Source organism: Aotus nancymaae, unplaced genomic scaffold (genome assembly GCF_030222135.1).
Source record: "Aotus nancymaae isolate 86718 unplaced genomic scaffold, 86718_ANA_hifiasm-v0.15.2.pri h1tg000028l, whole genome shotgun sequence".
Classification (NCBI taxonomy): Eukaryota; Metazoa; Chordata; class Mammalia; order Primates; family Aotidae; genus Aotus; species Aotus nancymaae.
Window position 1 is genome coordinate 5075805 of NW_026988441.1, and position 13189 is coordinate 5088993.

Genomic DNA, 13189 nt, shown 5'->3' on the forward strand with positions numbered 1-13189 from the left:
GTGCCACGTGTGTCCCACGCGTTTACCACGGACCTGTGAGTGTTCCCACTGAGATGCGAGCCGAACGAGGACAGGAACTCTCATCCCCTTTGCCTCACTCTGTACCCCCAGGGCACAGAGTGAGCCCTGACCACAGTTCATGCTCAGCAGGCGTTTGCTGAGTGAATGAATGGACCAATCGCTCAAGCCACATTGACATCCTCTCTCTAGAAGGCCAGCGAGTCACGGCGCCCAGTCCTCTGGATACAAGTCCCCAACATGGAGCCCTGGTCTCCTACACAGGGGGCCCACCTGCCCCCAATTACCTGCCAGAGGCCCAAGTGCTCACCTGTGAGATCTCCAGGCACGGCAACTTGCCCACCTGGGCGCCAGTGAAGCCATATACAGAGTTGGCGCTCACCTTCAGCGCCAGCTGCCGCCCATCCAGGACCTGGCGCCGCAGGGGGTCTGTCTCCCTGGCCAGCTCAGCCTTGGCCCTTCCAGGGAACACAGATAAAGCACAATCAGACGGCACCCCGAGCATTGGTCAGGGCTCCTTTCCGGAAGTGGGTGCAATGTACAGTTGGGCAGGCTGTGCACTGCACAGAGGCTTCTGGTCAAGGGGGCAAAGGGAAGCTGCCAGGAGGGACGCCTGGCAGCTTCGGACAGTGTGGCCAGGTAGCCAGTGAGGGACAGGGATTACCCAGAGACCCCAGCAAGTCTGAGTTCCGAGCAGGGGATCTCGAGGCCTCACCTCTTCCGGGCGCTGAGCAGGTTCTCCAGGATCTGGGGCAGCAGCCCCTTCCGCACTGAGGTCTTCACAAACTCGTCCCCGGTGGGCGTCTTGATGAACTGATCCTCCGTCAGGCTAGGGTGGAAGATGGCAGGGTGACTGCCGGCAACCCTCTTCCTCTAGCTCCACCTCTGACCTGCGGTCCTGGCCCTGTGCCTGTCTCCCCCGACCAGACTGAGCACCCCAAGGGAGGGCCCCAATGGCTTTGGGAGACACTTGCTGAACTGGACACCATACCCCAGTTTCTGGGCAGCCCCGGGCCGCAGGAGCGTGGTGTAGCACAGGTTGTGGGCCATCATGATGGACGGGTACAGCGAGGAGAAGTCCAGGGTGGCGATGGGGACGTCGTAGTACCTGGGAGGGGAGCAGCCGCGGTGGGGAGTCAGGACTACGAGTTCCCATGCCGCCCCCTGCCCTGCCTTGTGGCCTCACCCTTGAAAAAAAAAAATTATCATTTATTGGCTGGGAGCAGTGCTCACGCCTGTAATCCCAGCACTTCGGGAGGTTGAGGCAGGAGGATTGCTTGAACTCAGGATTCCAGACCAGCCTGGGCAACATGGTGAAACACCATCTCTACAAAAAAATTTTAAAAATTAGCCAGGTGTGGTGGTGCACAACTGTGGTCTCAGCTACTCAGGGACCTGAGGCAGGAGGATGGCTTGAGCCTGGGAGATGGAGTAAGCCAAGATCACACCACAGCGCTCCACCCTGGGTTACAGGAAGACCCTGCCTCAAAAAACAAAATCATTAATTATTTTATTTTATTTTGAGATGGAGTCTCGCTCTGTTGCCCAGGCTGGAGTGCAGCAGCATGATCTCAGCTCACTGAAACCTCTGCCTCCCTGGTTCAAGCGATTTTCCTGCCTCAGGCTCCCGAGTAGCTGGGATGACTACAGGCGCATGCCACCATGCCCAGCTAATTTTTTGTATTTTAGTAGAGCTGTGTTTCACCATGTTAGCCAGGATGCTCTCGATCTCCTGACCTCGTGATCTGTCCCCCTTGGCCTCCCTAACTGCTGGGATTACAGGCGTTAGCCACCGTGCTCAGCCTATTAAAGTATTTTAGAGCCGGAGTCTTGCCCTGTTGCCCAGGCTGGAGTGCAGTGAGTGGTGCAATCATTGCTCACTGCAGCCTCCACCTCCCGGGCTCAGGTCATCTTCCCACCTCAGCCTCCTGAGTAGCTGGGATTACAGGCGTGCACCACCACGCCTGGCTAATTTTAAAAAACTTTTTGTAGAGCAGGGGTCTCGCTACGTTGCCCTGTCTGGTCTGGAACTCCTGAGCTCAAGAGATCCTCCCTGCCTTGGCCGCCCAGAGATTACAGTAACAAACTGCACGCAGCCTGGGCCTCACCCTTTGAGGGGCTCGATGACAGTGGCTCCCGTGTAGTCCTCACCACCCTCCGACCTCACCACGGGCATCAGCAGCCCCTCCTGCTTGGCCTAGGAGGGGAGAAGGTGGAACATGGAGTGGGTATAGGTGGGGCCGTGAGGATTGGGAGCGGGGAGAAAAAGTGCATCCGGGCCTCCATCTCCTGGAGGGGGCCAGAGACGTGCCTGGTGGCGCCCCTTGCTGGGGAGCGGTGAGGACAGGTCTCGGCCACTGACCTGCCGCAACAGCTGGGACACGACCTTGACCTGCTGGCCACGGCTGAGCAGGTAGCTGAGGGGCACGCCAGTGACCCGAGCCATCTCCACGGCGTTCACCAGCACCATGAGCCGCTCCAGCAGCCGCAGCGGCAGGTAGGCATCCTTCAGGCAGTACACGGCCAGGCGGCGTCGGGTCTGGTCATTCCCATTCTGGGGATGGGCACGGATGGGGTCAGGGCCGGGGGGCTGGGGGTGCAAGGCAGAGCAGCAGGAGGAAGTGGGAACAGGGCGAGGTGGCCTGGGGAGGGCCTGGGAGGTGAGGCGGGCAGGGGCGGCCTCCAAGCGATCAGGATCTGGGTGGAGATGGAGGTAGGGTCGGGGGGCCAGGGAGTCCAGAGTGAGGTCAGAGGTGGGGGTATGCAGCCAAAGTGAGAGGCCAGGGAAAAGGTAGAGGTCAGAGGTCAGAGGTTGGGGTAAGAGGTCAGGGAGGCAGCGGGCACCTGCAGGTCGGTGATGATGCTGTGCTGCACGTCCTCCTTCTGCTCGCCTAGGAAGTGGAAGCTCACGGCGTTGAGCGTGTAGGAGCGGAGCTTGTACTCACGAAGCAGCACCTGGATGGGTGGGCGGGTGAGTTGGCTGCAGGCCTGGCAGTGGCCTCCTGAGGACAGGGACACCCCCCGGCACCTGCCCGGCCCAGCTGTACCTGCAGCATGTCCATCTGCACGCGGCCCACCATGCTGACCACCTTGGTGTCCCGCCGGCCGGTCTGCTTGGACTGGAATGATGAGTCCCGGATATTGGAGCGAAGGCCGGCCACACGGCCCAGGAAAGGGAATGTTTGTACCTGGCGGGGAGAGGCAGGGTGTGCGGCAGGCTGGGAGTCCCCAGTGTCACATCAGCCAGAGGAACGGAGATCCAGACCGACCATGACATCCCTATAGCAACCCTGGGGGGCCGAGAGCAACCCTGGGGGCAAAAAGACGGGCAGGGCTGGGTGTGGGGAGCTGGAGGCTGGGGAAGGAGTCTGGAGGGAGGATGAAGCTGCAGCCGGGGCTGGGACAGGGAGAGTTGGGGTCCTGATGGACTGGGGGCCAAGGACGGAGCCCAGTGGCTGCGGGCTGCACCTAGGCAGGGAACAGGAAGAGATTTGGGGATGCTGTGAGCAGGCGGCAGCATGGAGCTGGGCTCAGACGGGGGCGCTGAAGACGCTGGAGAGCACCTGGGTGGAGGGGACCTTGCAGGGTGCTAGGGCCCAGCCTGGGGGAGACTGAAGCTAGGAGAAGCCTGGGCTGGGCCCAGGGCAGACGGTGAGGGGCGCCCAGGGAAGGGGAGGAGGAGCGCAGTGGCCTGGGCATCAGTGCCACGCTGTGGAGTGGACAGCTGGAGCCACTGGGGGTCCTAAGAGTTTGCTCTGTTTTTCAGAATGGATTTTTTCTTTTTTTCTGTTTAATAGAGTCAGGGTCTTGCAATATTGCCCTGGCTGGTCTTAAACTCCTGGATTCAATCAATCCTCACGCCTCGTCCTCCCAAAGTGCTGGGATTACAGGCGTGAGCCACCATGCCTGGCCTGTTTTGGTTTTCCATTACCAAGCTGGCCAGACAGAGAAAAGCAGGAAAATTAGGCAATATATCCCATTAAGGGCTGAACCATGTCCTCCCAAAAGATGCTTAAGTCCTAACCCCCAGCACCTCAAATGTGACCTCATTTGGAAACATGTCTTTGCAGGGGATCAAGCGACGATGAGGTCACTGGGGTGGGCCCTCATCCCATAACAGGGTCACTATACAAAGGGGACATCTGGGCTGGGTGCAGCGGCTCATGCCTGTAATCCCAGCGCTTTGGGAGGCTGAGGCGGGCAGATTGCCTGAGGTCAGGAGTTCGAGACCAGCCTGGCCAACATGGTAAAACCTTGCTCTACTAAAAAAAAAAAAAAAATACAAAAAAAAACAAAAATAGGTTGGGCACAGTGTCTCACGCCTCTAATCCCAGCACTTTGGGAGGCTGAGGTGAGCAGATCACCTGAGGTCAGGAGACCAGCCTGACCAACATGGTGAAACCCTGTCTCTACTGAAAAAAACAAAATTAGCCGGGTGTGGTGGTACATGCCTGTAATCCCAGCTACTCGGGAGGCTGAAGCAGGAGAATTGCTTGAACCCAGAAGGTGGAGGTTGCAGTGAGCTGGGATCGCTCCACTGCACTCTAGCCTGGACAACACAGTGAGACTCCATCTCAAAAAGGAAGACATCTGGAAACAGACACACACAAAGGGAAGATAGAGTGAAGAAGCACGGGCGGAAGACAGTGTGAAGAGGCACGGGGTGGGGAAGGCGGTGTGAGGCATAGCGGCGGGGAAGACAGCGTGAACGGGCACGGGGGGAAGGAAGACAGCGTGAACGGGCACGGGGGGAAGGAAGACAGCGTGAACGGGCACGGGGGGAAGACAGCGTGAACGGGCACGGGGGGAAGACAGCGTGAACGGGCACAGGGGGAAGACAGCGTGAAGGGGCACGGGGGGAAGACAGCGTGAACGGGCACGGGGGGAAGACAGCGTGAACGGGCACGGGGGGAAGACAGCATGAACGGGCACGGGGGAAGACAGCGTGAACGGGCACAAGGGGAAGACAGTGTGAACGGGCACGGGGGAAGACAGAGTAAAGAGGCACGGGGGAAAGACAGCGTGAAGAGGCACGGGGGGAAGGAAGACAGCGTGAACAGGCACGGAGGGAAGACAGCGTGAACAGGCACGGGGGGAAGGAAGACAGCGTGAACAGGCACGGGGGGAAGACAGCGTGAACAGGCACGGGGGGAAGGAAGACAGCGTGAACAGGCACAGGGGGAAGACAGCATGAAGAGGCACGGGGGGAAGACAGCGTGAACAGGCACGGGGGAAGACAGTGTGAACAGGCACAGGGGGAAGACAGCGTAAAGAGGCACGGGGGAAGACAGCGTGAACAGGCACAGGGGGAAGACAGTGTGAAGAGGCACGGGGTGGGGAAGGCGGTGTGAGGCATGGCAGGGGGGGAAGACAGCGTGAACAGGCACAGGGGGAAGACAGCATGAACAGGCACGGGGGAAGACAGCATGAACAGGCACGGGGGAAGACAGCATGAAGAGGCACGGGGGGAAGACAGCGTGAAGAGGCACGGGGGGAAGACAGCGTGAAGAGGCACGGGGGAAGACGGTGTGAACAGGCACAAGGGGAAGACAGCCGTCTGCAAGCCAAGGAGAGAGGCCAGCCAGGAACAGATCCTCCCTCACAGCCCCAAAGGCAGCGGCCCAGCTGACACCCTGGTCGTGGACTCTCCAGCCTTCTGGTTGGTGAGACAATGACCTGCTGTTTTCAGACACCTGGTCTGTGGCTCTTTGATGCAGCAACCCGGGCAGAGGAATCCACCCTTACACACACCCAGACTCAACAAGCATCTGGAATTTGCCCCGTCCGTCATCACACTCCCCTTCTCCTCCTTCTTCATGATTATTCTTTTCCTTACTCGGATATAACCCAAAGCAAGGCCTGGATTCAGTGGCTGCTTCAGTGGCCTGTTGAACCCCTGCAAGCTTCAGCCCGACTTCTGAATACATGGCCCTCTCTCACTCCACTCGAACGCCCTCCTTGCCTCTGACAAAAGCCACAGTAACTTTTCGAACTTGGAGCAGGGCAGGGCCAGGCCCAGGCAGTGGGCTGAGGCACACGGAGCAAGGCACACCAAGCCATGGGGAGGAGGCCCAGGGCCTGGAGGCCATGCCTGGGGCATCTGAGAGAAGCCCCCACCTGCCAGCCCTCACCTTGAGGGTCTGGGACCAGGAGATGAAGTACGGAAGAGAGAAGCCCCCACCTGCCAGCCCTCACCTTGAGGGTCTGGGCCCGGGAGATGAGGTACGGAAGAGAGAAGCCCCCACCTGCCAGCCCTCACCTTGAGGGTCTGGGCCCGGGAGATGAGGTACAGAAGAGAGAAGCCCCCACCTGCCAGCCCTCACCTTGAGGGTCTGGGCCCGAGAGATGAGGTACGGAAGGTCGAAGTTCTGGATGTTGTAGCCGGTGATAACGTCAGGGTCCATGATGCGGATGAAGGTGGACCAGGCCTGGGGATGGGAGCACACTGGGTCACCCTGGTGGTCGCCCTGCCTCGGATTCCCCTACTTCCAGAATGTTCTGGAAGCCCAGCCACCCCTGAAAACCCTGCAGAACCCAGAGTGGGAATGTTCAAGCCTCAGAGCACAGGGGCGCCTAGACCCACGGATACGGGCATTGCAGCACCAGAGGCTGGCCTGGGATGGCTCAGGATATGGAGGCTGGCGGGGTCCCCGGGAAGTGGTGTGGGGTGTGGAGCGAGAGCCACCTGCAGCAGGTCCTCCTCCTTCTCGTAGCTCTGCACCTTGGCGCCCAGGATGGGGGCGCAGGGCCGCAGGGTAAGCGCCAGGCGTAGGAAGGGCTCCTGCTCCCCCCAGCGTAGGCCCAGCGAGCAGATCTGGATGACAGGGTCCCGCTCGGGCTCAGGGAAGATGCCTGCGAGGGAGGGGAGAAGGGGGATGCATGGACCTGACTCCTGCCCCTCCCTCCCGACACAGCAGGGAGGCTGCACCTCCCATCTCCCCTAGGCTGTCCCCACCGCCTAACTGCCTGCTGGCCCGCCCTGAGTAACCCACCCTGGCTCCAGCTCTGCCCTCACCTCTAAGCCGTCTCCACCCCTCCCCACCCCATCCCGCCACACAGGCTGAGGTGGTCCTGCCCCCAGGACCTGGGCATGTGCCTACCCACCTCCCACCCCCACCTGGCACATCAAGGAGGTGGGCAGGAGCCTGGGTCCAGGGACAGACCTTTGCGGCCAGCACACTCGATGTCGAAGCTGAGCACGCGCAGGGGCGCAATGCGCTGCCACGGCCCTTCAGGTGGGTGACTGACCACGTCAGACCACAGCACGTCCGCCTCCAGCTGGCACTGTGTAGCCTGCAGGCATGAGTGGGTCAGCAGTGGCAGCAGGGTACCAGCTCCCAACCCCGCCTTGTCCTGCCCTGCCCTGGACAGCCCTGCACCTTCTCCTTCAGCCTCAGGGCGTATTTCCCAGCAGGGAGCTCCAGCCAGTTGCAGCCAACGATGTCCGTGTCCACCATGAACCTGGAGGGGACTGGGGGTCAGTGGACAGGGGCTGCCCAAGGGTGGGGACAGAGGCTGGAGAAGTGAGGCAGAGGCCATACCGGATCTCAAAGTCGACGTTGGCCTCATAGGGCGCGAAGCTGGGGGTGCCCAGGCCTGCCACACGGATGCCCTGTTCCAGGAGACGGCGAGCCGGGGCCACGAGGCGCGGCAGTGCCAGGGTGATGCGCAGGAACAGGGAGGGCCCGTGCCCATGGTACCCAAACATGCCTGCAGACGGAAGAGGCTGGGATCGGCCGGCAGCTTCCCCAGGGAACCCCCACTTGGTGATCCCTGGGGAGCACTCACTCTCTCGGGAGCACAGCTCCACAGCCAGCACGGCCGGCCCGGTCAGCTCCTTCCCGCCACGATTGTCCCGGCTGATGGCCAAGTTCAGCTCCCGCTGCAGGTCGCCCAGGTGCTCGGGCCCGAAACCTGGGGTGGGAGGGGTGGTCAGAGGTACAGGGGGCTCCGGGGGCTCCAGGGGCCGGGGTGGGGCTGGGTGGGGGCCACTCACCAGGGGGCGCTGGGGTGTAGAAGTAGGGGGCGAAGCCGTGGATGTGGCAGCAGACGGAGACCCCCTCGTCAGTGACCCCAAAGGCGCGGAGCACAGGCACGGAGCCTCGGGACGGTGGGGGCCCGCCAGGCACGGGCTGCGCTGGGCCTGCGGGGTCACAGGATAAGAAAGGGGACGCCTCTCTCAGGTTCCTCGGAGGTGTGCCTTCCCAGACCCCCACAGCCTCCAAATACCTCGGGGCCTGCAGCCTGGGCACTCCTGCCCCTCTACCGTTCCCTCTGTCTATTCCAGCCTCCACCCTGGTTCCCATCTCCACCCTGGTTCCCATCTCCACCCTTGTCCCCCTAGGATCCATTCTCCACAGCACAGCTACAGGGAGGCCTCTCTTTTTTTTTTTTTTTTTTTTTTTTTTGAGACGGAGTCTCGCTCTTGTTACCCAGGCTGGAGTGCAATGGCGCGATCTCGGCTCACCGCAACCTCCGCCTCCTGGGTTCAGGCAATTCTCCTGCCTCAGCCTCCTGAGTAGCTGGGATTACAGGCACGCGCCACCGTGCCCAGCTAATTTTTTTGTATTAATAGAGACGGGGTTTCACAATGTTGACCAGGATGGTCTCGATCTTTCGACCTCGTGATCCACCCGCCTCGGCCTCCCAAAGTGGCCTCTCTTTTTAAGTACAAGATAAAAACCACTGGCCATGCACAGTGGCCCAAGCCTGTGATTCCAGTGCATTGTGAGGCCAAGGTGGGAGGATCACTTCACTTGAGCCCAGGACTTTGAGACCAGCCTAGGCAACAGAGCAAGACCCTCTCTCAAAAAAACAAAACAAAACAAATATATATATATATATATGTATTTTCTGTTTCCCAGGCTGGAGTGCAGTGGCGCAAACTCCACCTTCCAGGACGAAGGGATTCTTGTGCCTCAGCCACCTGAATACCTGAGATTACAGGCCTGTGCCACCACACCCAGCTAATTTTTGTATTTTTAGTACAGATGGGGTTTCACCATGTTGGCCAGGCCTCAAGTGATCTGCCCGCCTCAGCCTCCCAAAGTGCTAGGATTACTGGCTTGAGCCACCACACCTGGCCCAAAAGTATATTTTTAAAAGTTAGCCAGGCATTGTGGTGCATACCTGTAGTCCTAGTGACTTCGAGGCTGAGGTGGGAGGACCACTTGAGCCCAGGAGGTTGAGGTTACAGTGAACCATGATGGTGCCACTGTACTCCAGCCTGAGTGACAGAGGGAGATTCTGTCTCAAAGAAAAAAAAAAAAGAAAGAAAAGAAAAAAATTGGTGGGGCACAGTTGCTCACACCTGTAATCCCAGCACTTTGGGAGGCTAAGGTGGGTGGATCACCTGAGGTCAGGAGTTCAAAACCAGCCTGGGCAACATGGCAAAACCCCATCTCTACTGAAAATATAAAAATCAATGGCATGATGGCGGGCACCTGTAATCCCAGCTACTTGGGAGGCTGAGGCAGGAGAATTACTCGAACTCAGGAGGCAGAGGTTGCAGTGAGCTGAGATCGTGCCTCTCCACTCCAGCCTGGGTGAAAAGATTGAGACTCTGTCTCAAAAAAAAAAAATCATGTATGCCTGTAATCCCAGCTACCTGGGAGGTTGATGCAGGAGAATTGCTTGAACCTGGGAGGTGGCGGTTGCAGTGAGCAGAGATCATGCCACTGCACTCTAGACTTGGTGACAGAGCAAGACTCCATCTCAAAAAAAAAAGTCAAGTTGACTTTTGGTGTACGTGCCTCGTGTTATGAATTTTAAGGCACAGGGGTCCTTACAGCCACTGTGTACCAAAATCAGGATGCAAAACAGCTCACTGCACTGAGCACCTCCCTCGAGCTGACCCTGTGTCACCTCTGCTTCACTCCACAACTCCTGGCACCCACTGGTCTGTTCTGTCACTTCAGCTCTATGGACACCAGAGGGGCAGAGCCAGAGGGCTGACCTGGCCCAGCCTTGCCCCAGGAGCCTGGGGCCTCAGCACCCACCTGGAACCCCCAAACTCACCCACATAATGGTCAATCTCCAACTGTTGGAAGATGAGGGGCTCCGTCTGGGGGTCCAGGGGGGCTGGCGTGGGCCGAAGCCAGCGAGGATCTATGGCTGATGGTGGAATCTGCCCTGGTGGGGGAAGGGAAGGAAGTGGGGTACATGGAGGCTTGGTCCTCTCTGGCCAGGACAGCATCTGACTCTGAAAGGAGCCAGGCAGAGGTGGTGGTCTGGGTCAGGCAGGAATCTTGGAAGAGAACGGGAGTCAAGGGTCAGGGCCAGAATCACTGCAGGCCACACAGGCTGCATGGTGGGGGGAAGGTCAGTCCTTTGTAGGATTCAAAGTCAGCCAGAGCAGGGTCACAGGTCAGCTTTGCAGCTGAGTCTTGGACCAAAGGCAAGACCAGGGGCAATGGGTTCGGCAGCAGGGGCTTCCAGCCCCAAGCCTTACCGTCCGCAGCCCCCTCCAGGGCTGACTGCAGCTCCTCTTCCTCCTGCTCCTGTAGCCTGTGCTCTGCCTCCATCTCCTCCATCAGTGCCAGCTCCTCCTCGAACTGGGATGGCTGAGGTACATCATCATCATCCCAGAATCCCGCACGGGCCCGCTTTGGGGGCACCCCAGTCCCTGGGCCTGGCCGCCGCTTGCCATCCATCCTGCCAGGCAAGTTGGAGCTTGGTGGAGGTTCTGACCAGAAACACCCCTTACCCTGTTGTCTTCTCCATGGCCTCCCATGCACCCACCATGACTGTGAGCCTTTTCCTGCTCTCTGGAGTAGCTGGAATAACACAGCTCTGCACCCTGCAGGCAGTGGGGTGGGAGCACATTCCAGACGCTCAATTGCTAGCTATTGCAGTGGCAGCCCATTTGACTTCCTGACACTAGATCCTTAGGACATCCTTTTTTTTTTTTGAGATGGAGTCTCGATCTTGTTACCCAGGCTGGAGTACAATGGTGTGATCTCGGCTCACCGTAACCTCTGTCTCCTGGGTTCAAGCGATTCTTCTGCCTCAGCCCCCATGTAGCTGGGATTACAGGCATGTGCCACCACACCCGGCTAATTTTATATTTTTAGTAGAGATGGGGTTTCTCCATGTTGGTCAGGCTGGTCTTGAACTCTCGACCTCAGGTGATCTGCCTGCCTTGGCCTCCCAAAGTGCTGGGATTACAGGCGTGAGCCATGGCACCTGGCCTTTTTTCTTTTTTTGAGATGGAGTTTTGCTCTTGTCACCCAGGCCAGAGTGCAGTGGCATGATCTTGGCTCACTGCAACCTGCACCTCCCAGGTTCAAGCTATTCTCCCCTCAGCCTTCCGAACAGCTAAGATTACAGAGGCACCCGCCACCATGCCAAGCAAATTTTACAATTTTTAGCAGAGATGGGGTTTCACCATGTTGGCCATGCTGGTCTCGAAATCCTGACCTCAAGTGATCCACCCACCTCAGCCTCCCAAAGTGTTGGGATTACAGGTGTGAGCCGCCACACTCGGCCTTAGCACATCTCTTTATTTCCCATAAACCTCTGTCTCCGATGCCCTCACCTACCACCCATCTGCCCAGGCCATCTGCCACTGAAATGGCAAAAACCACAATTGCTTTTGCACCGGCCTAAATACTTTGAAATAATCACAGGCCGGGTGCGGTGGCTCACGCCTGTAATCCCAGCACTTTGGGAGGCCGAGGAGGGCGGATCATGAGGTCAGGAGATCGAGACCATCTTAGCCAACATGGTGAAACCCCATCTCTACTAAAAAAATACAAAAATTAGCTGGGCGTGGTGGCATACGCCTGTGTTCCCAGCTACTCGGGAGGCTGAGGCAGGAGAATTGCTTGAACCTGGGAGGCGGAGGTGGCAATAAGCCAAGACCGTGCCACTGCACTCCAGCCTGGCGCCTGGTGACAGAGCAAGACTGTCTCAAAAAGAAAAAAGAAGGAAGAAAGAATCGCAAATGCCAAGAACTCCTGGATGCCCTTCCCCAGGCTCCCCAGTGGTCAGCGGGCTGCGCCTGTGCTTCCTCTCCACCTCTCTCTGCCCTCCCACCTGTGCGGTGTGCACACTATCTGATAACGTTTTTGTTTTTTTGAGATAGAGTCTCACTCTTGTCGCCCAGCCTGGAATGCAGGGGTGCAATCTCAGTTCACTGCAACCTCCGCCTCCCGGGTTCAAGGGATTCTCCTGCCTCAGCCTCCAAGTAGCTAGGATTACAGGCGCCCACCGCAACACCCAGCCAAGTTTTGTACTTTTAGTAGAGACGGGGTTTCGCCACGTTGGCCAGGCTGGTCTGAAACTCTTGACCTCAGGTGATTTGCCCACCTCAGCCCCCTAAAGTGCTGGTATTACAGGCGTGAGTCACCACACCCGGCCTATTGCTTCTCTTCCTGAGTATTTTGAGAATTCCTTGCAGATCCCATGCCCCTCCACACTGTAGCACGTACTGTCTAAGGAATTCCCTTCACTGAGCACAGTACGATACAATCTAGGATGTTTAACACCGACTCAAGGATGACGTGAAATAAATAAGGGTACGTACATTTCCTAATTTCTCCAATCATCTCCAAAATCCCGTTTATAGTAAGCTGCTTTCTCTTCCAATCCAGGACACACAGTAGCAAACCCACAACACAAACCACACACAGACTGCTACTTACATGTATTTGTGGGCTTTTTTTTTTTTTGAGATGGAGTCTCACTCTTGTCACCCAGGCTGGAGTGCAATGGCGCGGTGTTGGCTCACTGCAACCTTTGCCTCCCAGGTTCAATTGACTCTCCTGCCTCAGCCTCCTGAGTAGCTGCACCCACCACCACGCCCAGCTACTTTTTGTGTTTTTAGTAGAGACAGGGTTTCGCCATGTTGGCCAGGCTAGTCTCGAATTCCTGACCTCAGGTGATCCTCCCACCTTGGCCTCCCAAAGTGCTGGGATTACAGGCGTGAGCCACCACACCCAGCCTATTTGTGTTTTATTTTTTTCCTTTTTTTTTTTTTGAGACGGAGTGTCACCCAAGCTAGAGTGCAGTGGCGCCATCTCGGCTCACTGCAACTTCCGCCTCCCGGGTTCTAGAGATTCTCTTGCCTCAGCCTCCTGAGTAGCTGGGATCACAGATGCCCACTGCCATGCCAGGCTCATTTTTATATTTTAGTAGAGAGAAGGTTTCACCATATTGGCCAGCCTGGTCT

General features: G+C 58.0%; 1 protein-coding gene across 4 annotated transcripts in view; it reads right to left on the bottom strand.

The window, feature by feature from the left end:
* POLD1 (DNA polymerase delta 1, catalytic subunit) overlaps positions 1-13189 on the bottom strand; it is a 34295-nt gene that overhangs the window by 9386 nt on the left and 11720 nt on the right. For 3 of the 4 annotated variants that reach the window (XM_064381008.1, XM_064381007.1, XM_064381006.1), the window contains 16 exons: positions 10469-10671; positions 10036-10149; positions 8015-8161; positions 7807-7932; positions 7560-7728; positions 7398-7479; positions 7182-7311; positions 6704-6870; positions 6342-6446; positions 3066-3206; positions 2863-2973; positions 2381-2572; positions 2127-2215; positions 1010-1126; positions 734-847; positions 329-476 (listed from right to left, as the gene is read on the bottom strand). In XM_064381008.1, the coding sequence (XP_064237078.1) occupies positions 329-476; positions 734-847; positions 1010-1126; positions 2127-2215; positions 2381-2572; positions 2863-2973; positions 3066-3206; positions 6342-6446; positions 6704-6870; positions 7182-7311; positions 7398-7479; positions 7560-7728; positions 7807-7932; positions 8015-8161; positions 10036-10149; positions 10469-10670 (2154 nt within the window). In that variant the 5' untranslated portion in view covers position 10671. Of the gene's footprint in view, positions 1-328; positions 477-733; positions 848-1009; positions 1127-2126; positions 2216-2380; positions 2573-2862; positions 2974-3065; positions 3207-6341; positions 6447-6703; positions 6871-7181; positions 7312-7397; positions 7480-7559; positions 7729-7806; positions 7933-8014; positions 8162-10035; positions 10150-10468; positions 10672-10758; positions 11083-13189 lie in introns of those variants that run through there. The other variant, XM_064381009.1, reaches the window with a different exon arrangement.